This window comes from Vicugna pacos, chromosome 7 (assembly GCF_048564905.1).
Source record: "Vicugna pacos chromosome 7, VicPac4, whole genome shotgun sequence".
Lineage (NCBI taxonomy): Eukaryota > Metazoa > Chordata > Mammalia > Artiodactyla > Camelidae > Vicugna > Vicugna pacos.
The window spans coordinates 65,102,235-65,123,327 of NC_132993.1; the positions used below are offsets into that span (position 1 = coordinate 65,102,235).

The 21,093-nt window shown below is 35.5% G+C and overlaps 1 protein-coding gene across 10 annotated transcripts in view; it reads right to left on the minus strand.

Moving 5' to 3' along the window:
* Positions 1 to 374: 374 nt before the first annotated feature.
* The window catches only part of ZNF804B (zinc finger protein 804B), a 775,441-nt gene continuing 754,722 nt past the window's right edge, over positions 375 to 21,093 (minus strand). For all 10 annotated transcript variants that reach the window (XM_072965052.1, XM_072965053.1, XM_072965049.1 and 7 more), the window contains 2 exons: positions 11,237 to 11,367; positions 375 to 4,787 (listed from right to left, as the gene is read on the minus strand). In XM_072965052.1, the coding sequence (XP_072821153.1) occupies positions 1,124 to 4,787; positions 11,237 to 11,367 (3,795 nt within the window). In that variant the 3' untranslated portion in view covers positions 375 to 1,123. The remainder of the gene's footprint in view (positions 4,788 to 11,236; positions 11,368 to 21,093) is intronic.

Here is a 21,093-nt window from a genome sequence, read left to right on the forward strand (position 1 = left end):
ATATAGATGCAAGAAATGCAAATTCTGTGGACCCGAAAATATTTTGAATGAATGTTTAAAATCATTTGAAAAATTAACATGAATGGTGATAATATCCATCATTATTCACTGTATTCTATAAATATCTAGTACAATTGAATAAACTACACCAAATACTTTTTAAGATCTTTTTTCAATAAATATCATGTAGAATTTAAGACACTTCCAAAACTTTACCTCTCCAGTTATACATATATTAGCTGAACACAGTAAGATTTCTGAGCAGAATAAAGAAAAGTTAGTATTTTAGTATCTGAAATATTTAGAAGTTTGACCAATATATTCAAAACATTGAGTATATTTTATTTTTATTTTGCATGATCAAATACTAATGATACCCTCTCTATATTTTTTATACAAAAATTGAACATTCTTAATTTCAGGTACTGGGGATTATTACAATTACAAAATTCTCTTGACATAAAAGTGTGTGAAACGAAGATAAACCAATTTTTCACAGAAACTCAACAATACAATCTGCATAAGATTGTTTTGCATTGAAGAGTAGTTTTCATTCTGAATTAGTCAGAAAATTTCTTGCCGTCTCATATTTCCTATGAAAATATAGTTTATGTTGATTGAAAACTAGTCAACAGTTAACCATAAGAACTAATTTTAATACATGATTAGTTTGTTTCACTGACCTTTTGTTATTATCTGATAAATAAAACCAAATGTGCATTCACTCATTCATTCATTCATTCATTCACTTATTCACCAAACACCTAAAACATAGGGTATTATGTTCCATTTAATTTTCTTTGAGATATCAATGATCTGTCTAAATGTTTTCTATTTTTATATTATATGAGAACTCATCTAAAACAGATCTTTAACATGTTTCCCTCTACCTTTCCATAAAATTACTTTAAATTTGTCCTATTATTTCCACAAATTAAAATAAATTCTTAAAATGTTTCTATTTCAGTATTGGCAATTCAGTTCATATTTCTCTATTGGTCACATTTGGAATTGGCACCACTCTTTTAAATCTTCTAGCAATCAGACAGACAACTTGAGATATATCATTTTGTAGGCAGCGACAATTTGTGTTATTTATCCACAAGAGGGGCTTTACGACCTATTAGTTTAAGTGAGCTGACACATTTAAGGCCTCTTTCACTCCATTTAACTGTTGCATCTGACTGGAGCAGGAATGATGGCGAAGATCTTGACCTTGAAACACTGGTTGAATTAAAGGATTCAAGTGGATGATAGAAGCAGTAGCTGGGTTAAAGTGAGGGCTAAACAAGGTGGGGATAAACGCTGCAGGGGGCAATGGCTGGAGAGTTATGTGAGATGGCTGGAATGGGGCAGCAGTGACTAAATGCAGGGGATGACCCGCTAAGAAAGTGGGGTGTGCAGGGATGATAGTGGGCGTCAGAGGTGAAAATGGGAATGGATTAAAATGTGGCTGCGAAAGAGGATGTAGATGAGCTATAGGGAGGTGACTGCTATGGGAATTTAGGGAAGCAGAAACAAAACGCTGCAGGAACGTGTGGTGGATGGTGGTGATAGACGCATGCTGGTGAATTGGAACTGTCTGCACAGCTGAAGCCGGAGAAAAGGCAGTCGGCCCTGCAGCGGGCAAAACTCGAAGATGCTTTGATAGGAGCTGTTTCTGCACGTGCTGCTGGGCTTGTAGCTGGAGGAGCTTGTATTTATCCATTTCATCAGGAGAAAATGTTATGGGCTGTTGAATTAAAGGTGGGGAGAGAGATTTACGACACACTTCTAATTCATCAGCTACTTTGTCATGCTTCTGCATAGTTCTGTCATAGTAAGAGCTGATACTCCCCTCTACATGATTCATATGCATGCTTACATCGTGTAAGTCTAGATTTATTTGGTCCTCTTTGGTCTCTGTTGAATCAGTAACACCAATATGTCTATTCGATGGAAAAGCACCAGGGAAATCATTTGATACTGGGTCACAGCTTTGAATAAAAGGTTGGACCTCACTAATTAAACATTTTGATTGTTCTTTTGTCATTGGGTTCTTTTTCATGTTTGGTGACTGAGACTCAGCTACTATGTGAATGATACCTTTTGAAAGGTAACGATCACAATCAGTGTCTGCTAAAACAGTGGAATTATTTGTCTGCGAACTTTCAACTCTGTCTTTCTCAATAGTTCTTTGCGTTGCACTGCTTTCTTCATTTCTTCTTCTTCTTGGGTTCTGTATTTTTTCAGACAAAGGCAATGCTAGTCTGGTACAGCCCGGTGGTGTGAACTGAAGTGTGCATTCGATTTGTGAATGAGCCTCTGATTGATTTTTACAACAGTCTGAAGAGACCTCAAAATCAGTTGCTCGTTCCTGGCATTTCTTGGCTTGTACTCTTTCCAATAGGCTCTTGGCTGTCAGGGCTGTCCTCTCTCCTCCTACAGCATTCAGCTCTGCGGTTTCTAAAGAGCGGTTAGAGGAGTTCCTTAGAAGACGGCTGCGATTCCCGGAGTCACACTGCATGGGCTTTACTTTTCCCGGGTCACAAACAAGAGGACTGTCCAAAGACTGTTGACTTCTTTCACCTTTATTTAAGTGAGACATTTTCTCTCTTGAGTAAGAGCCCAATCTGCTGTGCTGAGGTGCCTGGCAATGAGGTGGGTTTTCACTGTTTCCAGCACCAGAAACCTGTGCGCTGGAATCACAGTGGATGGTTCTCTTGGATTGTGGCCCTAGACCCTGCTGATTTTTGCCCGGTTTATATTTTTCTCTGCAGTGACCATATCCATATTTTGACTTTTTTTCATTTTTAACTGATTCCCGCAATTCGCAGCTCCTAGCTCCTTGGGTTTCAGACTGTGGGGACTCGCTCGTTGCCAGCTCATCAGACAAGCAGAGACAGCTGTGCTTTCGACGTTTCCTTTTGTGCCTTTCAACTGAGTTGTGTTCTCTTTTACAAAAGCAGAGCAAATTCCCTCTGCCGTGACCACCGGACCTATGATTTGAACAAGTACTTCTGAAGCTGGATGTCCTGCTAGGGGATGTGTCTGAAGGGCTAGAACGTTTATTCAGAGACAACTTTGGGGAACTTCTCTTGTAATTTCCTCTTCCACAACCAGAAACACTGCTGGTCACGCCAATTCGGTCACTATTCAAAATTACGCCGAGGTCCTTCTCATGGTCACTGTGGCCCCTTAGAGGGTAAGGGCTAGAATTCCAGGTGGAGGGATTCTCATCTTCAAAATCTAAATGAAGATCACTGGAAATCAGTGTATGCTTTTTAGTCCTAGAAACACAAGGAGAACAAGATAGGCCCTCATTTGCATCATTTAGAGTTACCCTTTGGCAGCTTTGCAAATGGGTCCTTGAAGGTTCTTTAAGTTCCTTATCACTATCATTACTGTTTCTTACACAGTTCTTTACAGCGAGATCTAGGTAAGCAGGCACTTCAGGATTTTTCATTTCCAAATCGCTTGCACTAAAATTATTTTCATTCATATCTGGCTCAGCACTGTTGTAGCCCAAATTATATTTTCTCTGGAAATTTTCCCAATCTGGATTGGCTAGTGTCATCTTTGGTTTCAGAGACTTATTATCTTCTTGGATCAAATTTTGTTGGTCTTTGATTAAACCTGAGACTTGGTTCTGTACCGTAGTCGGCATTTCCGAGGGCTCTTTCAGCAATTCTGTTCTGAAGTCCTCCGGATCGTTGCCATCACTCCTGTTTCGAGAAAGCTTAAAATCAAAATATAATGGGTTGCAGCCATAAGAGATACAGGGCTCTGCTTTTGTAAAGAGAAGTAGTTCCGTAGGCCATTGGAGAATGGTGTGGCCATCTTTGCTTTGGACGTGGAGAAAAGGCAGTGGTTTGGACTTTACATCATGCGGACACGCTTCTCTTACAAGCCTTTGTACACTTCTGCTAACTCTTTCTGTTTTATCTAATGCTTTTTCTCTCTTCTCTTTTCTGGAGTTGGGATTCAGATGCAATGTACTGCTTTGTTCACTTGGCTCTCGTGATGGAAACTCATCCACACATTCAAATATCCTGGCATTACTGTGCTTGTAAATGTTCAGTAAGCTGGAGGAAACATTTCCTTGGCATGAGTGATTAATGCAGTGTTCTGAAGTGTTCTTCGATGTATTTCTGGTTTCTTTTGTTCTGCTGGAAGGAGTAAAATCCACATCTGAAAGACGAATGTTAGCTTTACTGAATGAAGCATGAATGTCAATCGAATCTTCTAGTGTTTCATCAACAGAGTCATTTTTGTCCTGCAAAATTTGAGAGCTTATGGAGAAGGTATTGTGTACAACACTTTCCAGATGGCTTGGTGAGATGTTTCTATCTTTTTCCTTAGAGAGGCGTGTCTCCTCATTTGCAAACCTGCAGCACGTGCACTTCTCTGCAGTTTGTTTTGTTTTATAGATGGGCGACTTGTTACAGTCGTGGCTTTCTTCTGTGTTCTCACTGAAAACTGATGCTGAAGATTCTAATTTCAGATGCACTTTTTTGGAAAAAGAAAATGATACTCCGGTCCTGTGATTTGCACCGCTGAGATCTGAGGATGTTTGTGGTACCCGATTTCCAAACAAATAACGTCTGTCTGTTTGTAGCTGGTGTCGATTTGGAGTGGTGGACCGCTGTTTATCGGAAATGCTTCTGGAGAGATTCTTTCCTTTAAGGAGAAGTGCGCTCTTCATGCATGATACCTTTCTGCCATTCTTCACGGGGAAAATTCCTTGCTGGAGTTGCTTTTCTATGGCTATCCTGGGGGCTTTGTATGCTGGTCCACTTCCAGAAATACTGTAAATACAATAAACATTTAAATGATTAAGACGTCAGATTTGGAATCTTATCTATATGTGAACATTTCATAGTTTTTCTATGATGGGTTCTGTTACTATTTATGAACCATGTCTACTGTGATGTAACCATTTCACTGTGCTTATGTAACTCAGTATACTTATGTTTTACAGCGGCTATTCTAAAATGCGTCTTTAAGTGGATTCTTTTGAGATTAACAAAAACCAATAGCAGGTGAATATCTTATGCAAGTGCTGCAAAAGAAAATAAAGTATTGTATTTACATTACAATACATCCTTCAGAACCTATTAAGTCTTTAGAATATAGATTTAACATTCTTTTGTAAAGGGTTTTTCAATCAGTGTCTTCATTTAAATAGGAAATTAAATGGAATTAAAAGTCACTTCCAAAGTATAAACAGAATCTTTTACTTGCTTTTTTGTTTAAAGTTCTAGCATTTTATAAGTTTTGTTTCGTCAGTTTTAAAATTCCTTCCTGTTTGTGTCTCTCTGAAGTGGTGGTTAGTTCTTTATTTATGACATGTCACTAATAGGACTAATTATAATAAAGTAATACACACAAGCCATCTCAATCTTCAGAATCCGATTAGTCTGAAATCTTCTTTTTGCTTCTTACTCACCAAAATATTTTCCTTCTGCCTTTTTCGCATATATATGTTTTATCTTTTAACAGATTTTAAAGATTATTCATTCTGCTGAGCTTAATTAGTAATTCAATCAGAAAACTGGAAACAGCAATACATGTAAGAGAGGAAACTCTTTAGATTAAAATTATCTCTAATGTTCTACCTATAAAATCCCAACTACAAAACAAACCTTATTGAAGGGAAGGTGATACAAATCACATCATTTATCTGATCATTTGCTCTGAGCTGGCTTTATTTTCTTTTCTTTTTTTTTTTTGTCCATATTCTTTGATGTGTTTTTGTTTGTTTTTTTTCTATTTTAGATTTTTATATCATTTGTTAAATAATACTAAACCAACTGATTTTTTTCCACATGTAGCTTAAATTCTAATGGGGAGGCACATGAAAAAATGCTCAATACTGCTAATTATCAGAGAAATACAAATTAAAACTACAATGAGGTATCACCTTACATCAGTCAGAATGCCATCATTAAAAAGTCCACAAATGATAAATTCTGGAGAGGGTGTGGATAAAAGGGAACGCTCCTACACTGTTGGTGGGAATTTAGTTTGGTGCAGCCATTATGGAAAACAGTACAAAGATTACTCAAAAGACTAAAAATACACTTACCATATAATCCAGCAATCTCAGTCCTGGGCATATATCCAGAGGTAACCTTAATTCAAAAAGATGCATGCACCCCAATGCTCATTGCAGCACTATGTACAATAGCCAAGACATGGAAACAACCTAAATGTCCATTGACAGAGGATTAGATAAAGAAGTTGTTGTATATTTGTACAATGGAATAGTATGCAGCCATAAAAAAGAATAAAATAATGCCATTTGCAGAAACATGGATGTCCCTGGAGAATGTCATTCTAAGTGATGTGAGCCAGAAAGAGAAAGAAAAATACCATATGATATCACTCATACGTGAAATCTAAAAAAAAGACAAATGAATTTATTTACAAAACAGAAACAGACTCACAGACATAGAAAACAAACTTATGGTTACCAGGGAGGGAAGGGGGTGGAAAGGGATAAATTGGGAGTTCATGATTTGCAGATACTAACTACTATATATAAATAGATACGCAAGTTTATACTGTATAGCACACGGAGCTATATTCAATACCTTGTAGTAAGTTGTGAAAAAGAATATGAAAACGAATACATGTATGTTAATGTATGACTGAAGCATTGTCCTGTACACCAGAAATTGACACAACATTGTAAATTGACTATACTTCAGTAAAATATATATATTTATACATTATATATATATTATATGTAATCCTTTCTGAGCCCTTGGTCTGAGAAATTCTTTTTTAACTGCCTTCACTTCTAATTGTTCAGCCAACTATCATAGAACTTTGATGCCATATTCCTTTTGTCCATCAAATTTCATGTGCTTTGCATCACTGTCTTTGTATGTTTAATATTACAGAGACATATTTAATTAGCCTCCTTGTATTCATATTGAAACAAATCTACTTGTGCATTTGTATGATTTTATAAATTTTCCTTTTTATTTATATGCTTTGTTATATTTATTACATCCAGTAAATTATGTGTATGTAAAAGATAATTTACTTATATAATACATAATTACATGTATAACATTTTACCAGACCATTGTTACAGATTGATTTCTTCTGCTTAATTTTTTCTGGGCACTTTCAATTCAACTTTCTGCACTTCAGAGACACTTTCTTCTCTTATTTCTCTGATTATTGCTTCTTTCCTGTTCTAGTTTCTTATCCTTAAATTTATTTGTTCTCCTGAATATACCTTTACGGTCTTATCATTTATCTTAGTACGATAGTATCTCCAGTCTTTTGTTCTAGTTCAGAAAAAATTTTCATTTTTAATTTCTATTTTACTGACTCAATTTTGACAAGGTCCATTCTGTTTACCACACCACATGGGTTTTAATTTATAAACAATAATTTTAGCCACCAGTCTTTAATAATTTTAGATTGTCCTCTCTCCATGAATAATGCCTGTAGCTTTAGAGCTGTCCTGTTTCCTTGAATCTTGTGGAAAACTAAACTTAGAAAAAATTTTGAAGTGTATTCTGTTTCTTACTGTTACTCTTTCCAAGTGAAAACTTTCCTCTTACTCATCACAGTAATCTCTGCTTTTGAATCATTTAGATATTCTTTAGAGAGAGCATTTAGGCATATTTAATGTAAGGAAAGAAGAGGAACACTCTAAGATGGTATACAGATTACTAGATATTTCTTTTAAAAATAAAGGAAAATAGAAAGCCTAGAGGTTTACTATAGTTATCAGTCTTTTAAAAAAGTGCCTGCAGCCTGGGGATAGAAGTATAAGCTTCAGAAATCTCTGCAGCACTGAATTTTGCCTCAGTGCCAAAGCGATTCTTTTCCGTATTTGTAGAGTAAGATGGAGAAATGCATCTGTATTAAGTTACCTTCTCCAGGAACTTCAATCAATCTGATATCATCTGCATCAAATTTAGCAAAAACTATTTCAAAAGCCTGGTTGTATGTGTATTACCATTCTACTCTTCCTGGTTCCATTATGAGGCAGATATTTGATTATTTTTATATTCTTTCTACTTTTTTCCTTAATAACATTGTCATTTATTATCCTGGCACTGTTTTGTGCGTTTTCTTGCTTTGATTCATGTTAGTCTAAATATTCTTTTCTGTATTGCTGTTTTATTTTACCATATATCTTCCTAATATGTATAAGCTTCTACCTTTCATATTCTTTCAAATATTTCCAAACCTCTTTGCTCTTATGGTTTCTATAATACATTTTGCTCTTCTAGTATTTAGTTCTTGCTCACATGTTTCAACTCAATCTACATTTATGATTATTTTTTTACAAGTTTAACATTTCATCCTCATTATTAATATTTTATACCTCATGCTTATGCTTTAAACTTTTTATCTCTTTGTTTTATAAATTTTAATTTTCCTGATCTTAAATCTAATTTCTTTTTATTATTTTTGAAAATTCCAGTTTTCTATCTTTCTGGTATTTTAAATTCTATTATGTTAACACAAGTTTATGCCTTATAACATAACTAAAGGTTTACTTTCTACAGTCATATCCTCATTTATGATTTCATTCCCTCCTTTAGGACATTCTTTAGCTTCTTTCTGTATTTTTTACCTAATTATTTTTATTTATAATTAAAAAATGACATTCGTTAGCCTTTTAGTTCTTCTTAATGGATTGTCCATTCCAATGGTTCTAAAAAAATTCTAATTCTTGGTAACTCAATTTAATTCTCTCTCGCGCAAGAAGTATACTTTCCAAATGGGAATCAAAGCATATCAAAAACATGAATTATTTAAATGACACAATTTTCTAACAGCCCACATTATCCAGCTCTTATATAAGGAAGTTCATATTCTCAGAATCAGTGGTCCCGAAATTTTTAAAATTTGAAAAAATGTCCATCTCGAGACACACTACACTAAGACTTACACATAGTAGAAGTTTACAAAGTACATCTCTTCCCTCCCACAATAAAATAATTGGTTTTGCTGAAGAACCAGGTTAAGCTGAATTACCCAAGAGCTGGCTAAAGTTGACTGCCCTTTATAAGATCCATTAATAATTTCCTGTCATCATTTTTTTTTTATCAATCTGATTCAAATATTCTGACTACCAGTAAATTGACCTCTCTCCTCCGGGGGGTTATGGAAGAAGCTTCCTGTTATCTGTATCATCTTACTCAGAAGCCCTTATTATGAAAATAAAGGACAAAGAAAGGTTATCCACGGGATAAGTTAAACATGATTTTTTTTTTCATTTGTCATTTCAGCTGCCAAAATGAAAATATTTAATGATGCTATTAAGTAACTTCCCTTAGGCCATGAGGTTGCTTAAGCTGGGAGGACAATCGTCTGGAGGGCAGATGGTGGGTAATAGAAAAAGAATGAAATAATTTTCCTACTTTCAAGTTCTGAATCTGGAAAACTGAATACCTGCCTATCATTTCCCTGAAAATACGATTAGATTGGGACCTAGAGAGGATACACCTTGGTTTGTGTCTGATTAGTTAGTAAGAATTCCAGAGGGACAGCTCAACCCCCAGAGAATATATCTTTTAATTTCTTTTAATTTGGAAGACACTTAATGGGTAGCTCTACAAACATAGAGCTTTTAAACAAAAGCACCATCCTCATCATTGGCATCTTCATCAAGGCTCCTCTGATCTTTTGTCTATTTCTTCCAAAGGAAACTGTGGAATGGGTGAGGAGAAATGCAGAAGTGTGACAACTTTCATAGTAACAAAAGAACCAAAGTTATATGTATTAAGGCTACTCAGGTTTTCTGTTTTGGGCCATAGAGAATGTATCTAAAGGGTGTCTTTCTGTGTTAAGGCTTACCTTGTTTTTATAATCTGACTTTTTGCATCTCATAATTAACTAACCAGGAATGAGCATCCTCTGTCCATTTTCTCCTGTGTGCTACCCTAGTAACCATTAGACTTTTCCTCCTCAGTCCTGTTTTGACAAGAACTGTCTGATATCTTATTGACAATGTGTTTGAAAAATATATTTTAAGATCCTTATTGTATTGGCAGGTACAAAGCTCAGTACCAAATATGTGGCCTGTTTCTATGATTGTATGCTACATAAGAGCATGCATTTCTGTATTAACCTCACCTCTGAGGGTGGGAGTATAGCTTATTGGTAAAGCTCATGCCTAGCATGCATGGGATCTTGGGTTTAATCCCCAATACTTTCTTAAAAAAAAAAAAAAAACAGAAAAAGAAATAAATGAAATAAACCTCACCTCTGGATACATGGTCTTCCAACCTTTTCTCTTTATATCAAATTTCCCATTTATTTTTAATATGATTATTTTTTGTCTTTTTATAAGCTAATTAAATTATTCTAAGATAATGGTACAAATATATGAATATTTTCAAGCTGAACACTAACTATGCTTTTACTCATAATTGATGCTAAAAAATAAATATTTTCTTAAGAGTAAATATGAGGTCTAACATTTTATGCTACTATAATTGAGTCATTCACTCCCAAGCTTATTGTATAGTGTTTTTCATTTAAACAATTGGGGCTTAAATTCTGGCACAGAGCAATAAATTTCACAATTCACCAGGTTGCTGTCAACGACATTAATTAGCTACATTAGTGTTCTACATTATGATTCATATGAACACAAATCACAGTCTGCAAACTTAATTGAGTTCCAGGTAACAATCTCCTCACTTTGAAACATTCAGCAGTTCCAAGCTTATATAAAAATGCCATTTTTCAGCTACAAGAATGTATTAGTGCAATGCTTGTTATAATTATCAATTTAACTGCACGGTGTGGTAAATTTAACTGCATTAATTACATCTTATTTGTCATCCAGATAGTGATAGTACCATTTATTCTAGATTCAGGTGTGTACAAAGGAATGTACAGAAGACTTATTTCCTCCTCAAAAAGAGGCATTGTTATTTGTGGTTTTTAAAATTATTATTACAAAACTTAAAATAAAGACCTATGTATCTCCATATGAATCAAATGGATAGAATAAATGCTAAAATATTAGAATCATTCTTGGATCACTTCACCAAAGAAAATAGTAAATTAACAATATTGGGGGGGGAGGAAACAGATGTCAAAGTAATTAATTTACCAATCTTTAACTATTAGGAACATTTGCCTTAAGATAGATCTGTTGATTAATTATAATTTGTTTACATTATTACAGTGAACCAAATAAATTTATTACTGAAATTTCCCCAGAAGTTGAAAGGATTTTTGAACCACCTGAGGCACCTCTAATTCTTACCATTCAGACTGTTGCCTTAACTTAGCCAGCTGATGAAGTCGCTTAAGTGCTTTTTCTTGTTTCTTTTCATCTTTCCAAGACTTGGAAGCTACATTTCGAGCAAATTCCCGTTGCTTTAATTCTTTCAGTCTCTGTGGACAAAGAAAAACAGAATGGTGACTATGAATAAGTCATATATATTTTTTCCATCTGCAAGCTTCCTTATTAAACTTTGTCCCCATTGTAGAGGTGACTTTCTGGATAGGGAGAGTCGAAGCATCTTCTCCATCAATCCTATTCTCTGCTACAAGATAAATTTAGTTGTCAACTGGGTTATTAATCAAAGCTTGTCACAACTGCTACAGAAATGTGCTGCAAAGCTGGACTCCAGTCCTTACCAGGACTGCCCTGGCTGCATAACTCCCATCATGTGTGTGTCTGTGAAACATAAAAAGGGGAAAATGTGTGATATATGAATGGGTATAAGGGGAGAGGAAGTTATAGGATGCACTTTCCTCTACCACTATCCCCAGCCCTCTCACTTGTAAAACATACCTACTCTTTTTTAAATTTATTTTCAATTGAAGTATAGTAGTAACCTATAATGAAAAAGAATGTGAAAAGGAATATATGTATGTATGTGTATGACTGAAAACATACTTACTCTAATTCATGAATATTGGTATGATTAAACACACTGGTTGAAATGAGCTTGTTTCAATAAAGAACATCTGTTATTGTGAAAGCTTTAGTTCAAAGCTCCAAAAGTAATTTTCAACTCATTTTCGTAGTGGAGATATTTAGTCAATGCAGAATTCTATATTGTATCTGGAGGTCTAAAACTGCAGCAGGGATTTAAACTCAGGATAAGTAGGCTTGGCCTGGCTTAGGTTAAACTAAGCTACCACTTCTTTTAATGAATCTTCTCTCTAGAACAATTGGCTTACATGAAGATGGGGTGCTCCTCATTATCTGTTGGGATTTTTCCTTCAGAATCTGTCACTAAGTGCAACTAATGATATTGAACAAATTGAGAAACAGCCACAATCAAATGAGCATCTTGAAGGTTGGGGCTTAATCCTGAATTAAGAGGATAGTTGAAGACTAGCCTCTCTTAACCCGTATAAAGTGATTTTTAAACTGCCTGAAATCTGTGTCCATTTAATTTGTTTTTATTTCCCAAATCAAGTATAAAAAGCTATTTTCCAGGAATGGCAAAAAGTACACAGCCACCAAATGAGGTCACAAAATTGTAGTAGACTATTTTCTACCCAGAGAACAAGGGCCAAGACCTTTAATGATCATTAGCTTCCTTCTTGAAAGGAAACACGCTCACAGGAGATGGTAGCCAGATAACTGCTTCTAGGCTAAGTATTTGAAGAAGGAGGCAGCATATTTTTTCAGAAAGAGAATAGTCTGAGCACAAAGAACAAGAGTTCCACAGAACTAGGAACAGCCACAGGGAGAACAGTGGAGTCAACATGAATTCAGTTACAGACAGATGCTTCAGAGCCTTTTAAAAAACAGATTTCAAAAAAATTAAAATATGGCCCATATTTTATCAGAAAAAAGCAAGCTTCAACAATTCTCTAGAGCAGATACAGCACAGGGTCTAAGCCTTCAAGGTTAGCCTTGCTCAGAAGACAGAGAGGCTTATACAATCCCCATTTCTACTTACCGCCCTCCACATACTTCCTCAGCTCCCTGGTGCATAATAATCTAGCTCTTGGGGTGAAGGCTTATCTTAAGAGCAAAGACCTTCTGGAAATTGTCCAACATAATTTAAGAGCCCACAAAGAATGCAGTTCAACTGTGTCAAACAGAGGATGGCTACTTTGATAAGAGGAGAGGGATTTTTTTTTTAAACTCTCAGTTACTACCAAACATGAAATGCTCTATATTATATTTATTTAATATTTGATACTACAAGTACACAAGTGTGGATAGCCTAGAACAGGAAATTGATTCATTAACTCACAGCATTTGATACTTGACTCATTATTGGAATCTTGTTTGAAACTTCCTGGTATACCTGTTTCTTTCACTGGCCTCCCAGATTCCAGGAAAGCACTTCTATCTTGGAGTTACTGAAACGATTGAGAATTCTGTCCCATTCATCCAACAGCAAATGCTGTTAACTCCTAGTATGTAATGGGGATATAGCAATGTACAAATCAACTATTTTTCCTTCAAGGGAGACAGACAAATGAACAGGTATTTTTACAAGATAGTGTTGAGTTTCTTAACAGGAGTGGACACAAGATGTTTTGGAAGCATAGAGGAAAAGATGAGATAGATTGAACGGGGATGGAGAAATGCTGTGATGAGGAAGTCAGTAAGGCTAGAACACTTTTAAGGAACACATAGAACTGGAAGAACATATTGAGTCACAGTCTTGGCTTGGTCAATGCTTAGTGCTCAAGATTACACAAAGAAAAACCCCCAGAAATGTGCAGAAGATCCCCTAAGGTTTTCAGCATACTGATCAACAGTGTGTGTGTGTGCGTGTGTGCGTGTGTGCGTGTGTGTGCGTGCGCATGCGTGCGTGCGCATGGAAATTATTCCAGGCCAAGGGAAAATAACACCTGAAATAACTAAAGGAAACAATGCCTAGCATTCACATACAACCAAAAATAGTGCCTGTTCTTATCAAAAAAAGCTGGGAAAGCTCTTGGGGTACTGAGTAGAGAATTCAGAGGTGTTTTGTTTCAGTAGAGGATAATCAGCCATAGATCGAACACTACTTTACGTCTGCCTAACATGAGAAAAGCAAGAAATAAAAGTACATCTGGTTTCAAGTAACTTAACTGCATTTCTGAACCAAATTTCAGAATATTTATAAAAAAACAAAAATATTCAATAAACAAGGAAAAATTAATGACACCTAACATCCAATCAAAGATTTTTAGGCATGCAAAGAAGTTAGAAAACACAGCCAAAAATGAGGAAGTCAATGAATCAAAACCAATGCAGAACTCACACAGATGCTAGAATTGGCAGAGAAGTGCATTAAGACAGTTATAACTGTATACCGTATGTTCAAAAAGTAGAAAAAAAGACAGTGAAAAATTGTGTGATTGGAGTCCCTGAAGAAGGAGGAGAGAATATTTGCAAATATAATAGGGAAAAATATTCCATAGTTTCTGAAACTCTAAATTCACAGACCACCCCACCATTCCCACAAAACCTCAAGCACAAGAAACATGAAGACAACTACACCAAGGCTCAATATAATCAAATTTTTCAAAATCAGGGAAAAAAGTGGAAATTGTAAAAACACCCAGAAAGAAAAAACGTATTTCTGTACAGAAGAACAAACAGCAGGATGGCAGAAGAATCCTCATTGGCAGCAAGCAATTCAGACTATAGTGGAGCAAAAGCTTTGAATTTCTGAAAGAAAATTTCAAACTCTCCAAAATAAACTTCTATAGCCAGTAGAAATAGCTTTTAAAATTAAGGTGAAATGGAGATGATTTCATATATTAAAAGCTGAAGGAATTCAACAACAGCACATGCACATGATAAGAAATGTTAAAGAATATAATTGGGCCAAAGGAAAATATTAACAGATAGAAATGTATGTCTACACAAAAGAATGAACACCAGAGATAGTAACTACCATGATCAACAAGACATATTTCTCATGATTGAGATGTATTGAGACTGCTGTACAAAAAAGTATATGCTTTTTGGCATTTATAACACATTTATAAATAAAATGTTTGACAATGATAGCTTAAAGCCCAGGAGAGGAGAAATGACATATAATGTTGAAAGGTCTTATTCTATATAGGAAATAGTATAATAACAATTAAGGTAGACTGTGGTAAGTTGAAGAAAAGTAGTATACAGCCTACAGCAACCATTTAATTAATAAAACAAAGTGTTTTAGCCAGTAGGACAACAAAGAAGATAAAAGGAAATCATTAAATTTACTCAGCCCAAAGAAATGGACAACGGAAATAAAAATGGATGGGAAAATTATAAAACAAATAGCAAAATAACAACAAAATCTTAACATATCACTAATCAAATTAAATGTAAATGGCCTAAACATTGAAATTAAAAGGTAGAAAACAGAATAAAAAGGCAAGGTCAACTATATATTGACTACAAAAGCAAACTTCAAAATAAAGACAAAATGGGTTTAAAGAAAAAGTTGTAAAAAAAAAATCAACATCAGTCAAAAAAAAAGATGGAGGGGCTTTATTACTATGAAATAGAATATAGATTTTAGAGCAAAGATATATGACTAGGAATAAGAAGGTATTTCATAACAATAATGGAGTAAATTAGTCAAGATAACAAATAAGCCTAAATGTTTATGCATTTAATAACAGAGCTTCAAAATACACAAGGCAAAAATGGATAAAACAACAAGGAGAAAAAGTTAAATCCACAATTATAATAGGAGCTTTCAATGCCCTGCTACAAACTTGCAAGAAAATGTTAATTGCAAATGAGACAAGAGGGAAGGTGGCAGGGCACAATCATTGAAAGAATGACACAGACATTGAGGACAGGACATAAACTGGTTAGAACCAAGATGGCAGAAGATTCTACTTCCAGTAGACACTGAGCCTCATTATAGGCTCATTGTAATACAGTAGCACGCTAAATGACACACCCATTGGCACCATGATAGTTCTGAAGCCAATCATAAAGGGCAAAAAAGTGGGCAAGGTACCCAATTCCTGGGGATCACCTCCCCTTCCCCCACATAGCTGTAATAATCTTCCTATTTGTTAGCATAAAAAATTACCAAGCCCATAAAACTAGGCCCTCACACCCTAGGGCCACTCTCACTTTCTAAGATGACCCTATTGCCTGGGGCACTCTGTCTTCTGAGACAGATTGCATTTTGTCTATGGAAAGTGCATCTAATAAATTCTTGCTTTAATTTCTGGACTTCCATGTCTTGTCTCTGAACTCCTTCTGCAATAAGACAAGAACCTATTCTCCAGTAACACAAACAGAGTATTTCTGAAACAGGTTTTATCAAGGTGATCATGCCTATTATCAAAGACCCTTCTAAGAGTTGATTTGTTTAATGAAAAGAGGATTGTTTGATCCTGGAAAGAAAAGGAGGACTTCTAAGAATCCAGAGGTCAAACTTTGCCAGACTCAAATCATAATTCAGTTTGGGTTTTCATGGGTTTCTACTTTTCTTCTCCTTTTCTGATAAAAATTCATTTATTTAAGTAATGGCACATACAATAATTATCAATAATAATCTTACTCAGCTTAAAGGAAAAGCATTTGGGAAAAAACTAAATTTCTGTGAGGTTATATAGTTGGTCAACTCTTACTGAGAACAGCCCTAGACAAATACATTTCAGAAAAAATTGCTAGTTCACATATTTACAAAGAAATATAGAAGCTCAATAATCAATTGCTTACCTGTAGGAACTCAAGGTGAATGGGCTACAGCAGGTAAGAGGCTGAAGCTCACTGCAAGGGGGAGTAGGGAAGACAGAGTAGTATCTAACAATACAGGGAGTAAAACAGTGTCTGGTTTCCAGAAGTGTTTGGATGGTAGACAACACCATGTAGAGGCTAAGACAAAGATTCTGAAATCAGTCAGACCTGAGTTTGTATCTTTTCTAAGTCGTTCACTAGCTCTGCGACTCTAAGAAAGTTACTCTTCCCTAGCTTCAGCTACACTTTTAATTTGGTAGCCTATCAGGATTTACCTCGGAGAGTTCTTGGGATTATTATTTGAGTTGAGAAAGGTAAAACACTGAGCACAGCACCTGATGTACAGCAAATACCCGGTGAGCAGGAGCTATGATCACTTTCACAGGTAAGAAATGGTCAGAATTTAAGGAGCTGAAAAAGGAACAGGATGAGTAAGGAACCCTTGATTTAACTGGCGAAGGGGAGACATCAAGAACCTTTGACTCACATGCTTATTGAAAACAGAATGTTTGGTTTTCATCTGGACAGTTTTACAAGCTCAGTGGGTAGAGCCTTTTCTAAAGGAGAGGACAGAAAAGGGAAGCATACTGGGTACATTCTCACCCTTGTCTTGATTAATTAATTAATGGAAATATTTGTAATTTCTCTAAATCCAAGATTATATGTCACCACTTAACGATAATTACAAATTTTAGATTAAAACATGATTTGTTGTCAGACTTTTCTTTGACAAACTTTATTTGAATCTTGCCCTTGGGTATTAATATTATCCAAAATGGAATCCAAACAGGAAAGAAGGTAAAAGAGTAGACTTCTAGTATTTCCTAGAGGGAAATAGGGGCATCCAGTTCATGATTTTCAAAAATATTTATTTTGTTTTTTGAATCACATTTTTTTCTTTAAATAATGGAGGTACCGGGTATTGAACCCAGGACCTTGTGCATGCTAAGCAAGTGCTATTATCCCCCCATCTAGTTCATGTCTTTGTATTCACAAGAGGAATTTAAAAGAAATGGCAGAGCAGATGGTCTCCATGGTCCTGAAAAGAGGCTACCTGTCATGGTGTTTGCCCAGATCAAAAGCAATGCAATAAAGGACTGACACAGAGGTTAAGGTAAAGAAGGAAAAGTGGTCCTCACATATCTTCTCCATCTTTCACGATGCATTTTATTCTCTCTCAGCAATAAGATAAATAAGGCTTATGGAGACATACTTACTTAAATGCATTTATGAAGTATTTCAGATTTAATTTTCTTCTCAGGTTCATTTTAAAAGCACAAATTAAGCAATCTTTATTTCCCTACCTGCCAACAAGAATGCTTGGCACAAGCATTGTAAGTAGAACTCAGCTGTGAATAAGCAAATAAAGAGACAAACTGATCAAGTCAATGAGTCCCTGTGTTTTGAACAGCAATGCTCCCAATTTTATTGCTTTGTAGTCAGAACATGCCTGTGAACAGTTTCTGACTCCAGTACCCAGGCTCTGTTCATCTTCAATGAAGCAGAACGCACGTGTGCAATGAATTTACTCAAGCATATCTACTTTTTCCTCTCTTAAGTAGAATAACTTCTTCCATTTCTGTCCTTTCATCCATAGATCCCAGGGTATTTTCTTCAGGGAGGGGCAAAATCCCAATGCACCAGATCAAAATGATTAACCTCATTTTAGGAATGAAGAAACAAAACATATAGAAAGTTAAGTGACTTGATTCATGTCAAAGAAGAGGCCAAGAAGAGAACTGTGCCTTAAAATGACAACCTACAGAATGGTAGAAAATATTTGCAAAAGATGAAACTGATAAAGGCTTGATTTCCAGAATAAACAGCTCATATGCCTAAATGAGAAAACAAACAAACAAATAATCCAATCCAAAAAATGGGCAGAAGACCTAAACAAGCAATTCTCCAATGAAGACATACGAATGACCAATAGGCACATGAAAAACTGCTCAGTATCACTAATTATCAGAGAAATGCAAATCAAAACTACAATGAGGTATCACTTCACACCAGTCAGAATGGCCATCATTCAAAATTCCACACATGATAAATCCTGGAGACGGTATGGAGAAAAGAGAACCCTCCTACACTGCTGATGGGAATGCAGTTTGGTTCAGCCATTGTGGAAAACAGGATGGATATTCCTCAAAAGACTAAAAATAGACTTACCATATGACCCAGTAATCCTGCTCCTGGGCATATATCCAGAAGGAACCCTACTTCAAAAAGACACCTGCACCCCAATGTTCATAGCAGCACTATTTACAACAGCCAAGACATGGAAACAACCTAAGGATCCATCGACAGATGACTGGATAAAGAAGAGGTGGTATATTTATACAATGGAATAATATAGAGCCATAAAAAATGACAACATAATGCCATTTGCAGCAACACGGATGTCCCTGGAGAATGTCATTCTAAGTGAAGTAAGCCAGAAAGAGAAAGAAAAATATCATACGATATCACTCATATGTGGAATCAAAAAAAAAAAGACAAATGAACTTACATATAAAACAGAAACAGACTCACACAGACATAGAATACAAACTTGTGGTTGCCAAGGGGAGGAGGGTCGGAAGGGACAGACTGGGAGTTCGAGATTTGTAGATACTGACAGGTATATACAGAATTGATAAACAAGTTTATACTGTATAGCATAGGGATATATATACAAGATCCTGTAGTAGCTCATGATGAAAAAAATATAAAAATGAATATATGTATGTTCATTTATAACTGAAAAATTGTGCTCTACACTAGAAACTGACACAACATTGTAAACTGACTATAACCCAATTAAAAAAAAGAAATTATATTGACTCTAAAAAATAAAAAAGAAAAGAACTGTGCCTTGAAAATAGGGTGTCTAATCTTCATTAAAGGAAAAATCAGAAGAGCTTATGTAAAATTCTAGACATTTATGAGAGTTCCATTTTGTGAAATGAAAAGTCCATCCAGTTCTGAAATACTGTTCATTATTTTAAAATGTTTTAGACCAAAACGATTTGGAAGACATTTTGTAGATCATTAAAAATAATCAAAAACAAGAGTGGATATAATTTGAAAAATATGATCAAGGCCTCAGAATTAAATTATATAAAAAGCATTATTTGTCAAAAGAATTCTCTATGTTGAAATGGGACTTTCCTTATTTCCTGCTATTTTACATGTCATTATCTTTTCTGTGACCTGGTATCTATACAAACCCAGATAGGGAAATAAGCTAAAATACTTTTTAAGGTTTCTCATTTTAGAAGCTGCAGTTTAGGCTACTAACCAGGAGGAGTTCCCTGGAAAGAATGCATCTGAATTTTTTCCCTAGGATGGGATTTCTGGTTCCAAGGACCAATCATGCCGCAAGCAAGCTAAGTTAAGAATGAGTGAGAAGAAATGAACCTGGAACTGATACTCTGCCACTATCTTGTTCACAAGTGCTAAGTTAAATACTTTACAACAGGATCTAGAGGATTCTTCCTACATATGCTGGAACAGGAATTGCTGGCCTCCAAATATAATTGCTAACAGTCAGCCAACTGTGCTCTGACAGTTAGAACCTAGAGATACCTTATTGGGCTCATTTCTGGACTCTAACTGGTTGAGCCTGATGTTCAGGAGAGATACAGTCACGCCTGAAGACACCACTATCTTGGTGCTAGTTTGGGGATGTTTCTAGATTCTAGGGCAATGTAGAAAATGTAGTTCTTGTGAAAAAAAAATTCTTTGTAACTCAGAGTAGTATGGCACCCCTCCGTGGCTTAGGGAGGAGCATATTTTCAGGTGCTTATGGTATGTGCCCCAGTGAACCACCATGCCATCCCCTTCCAAGACCCAGGATCCCTTAAGAAAGTCCACAAGAGGCAAATGGACAGCTCTAGTGTTCCCATTATTTCTGAGAAGTTGCCCATGTCCTTCCATCCTCTAGCTTTATGATCAGAATCCAAGTCAGCTGTGATACAAGGCATAGATCTTTATTTGGTTTTAATTGCAAGGTTTATTTATTTTCTGTACCATGGCATAACCAAAACTACAGCTTGTAGTGCCTTTGTAAGCCATATTAAATCAGGCAAGAATATAGACAATCCTGTATCAACATCAGTATCTCTAGTGACTATTCTTGTGAAATGATTAAGACCACTACAAAGGAAGTGCTTTGGTGATAAGTAATTGGGAATTGCTTTTCAGAATCGTTTAGTTGTAGAAGTCAAAGGGCTTTTAATCTCCAGCTTTCTCTATGTATACAGTATGATAAGAATACACCTGCCATGTTAAAAGAATATTAATTCCCATTAAGTGTCTGCAGAGAGGATGTTCAGGTTTGGAGAAATCTACCATTTCTTGAATGAGCAAATGGAAATTCCTTAATTAAAGATTATGTCTTGAATAAATATTCGTTTTGACTAATACTTGTTTAATGCCTCAGAAAAAAGAATTTTACATTCTATCACAGTCTAGACCAT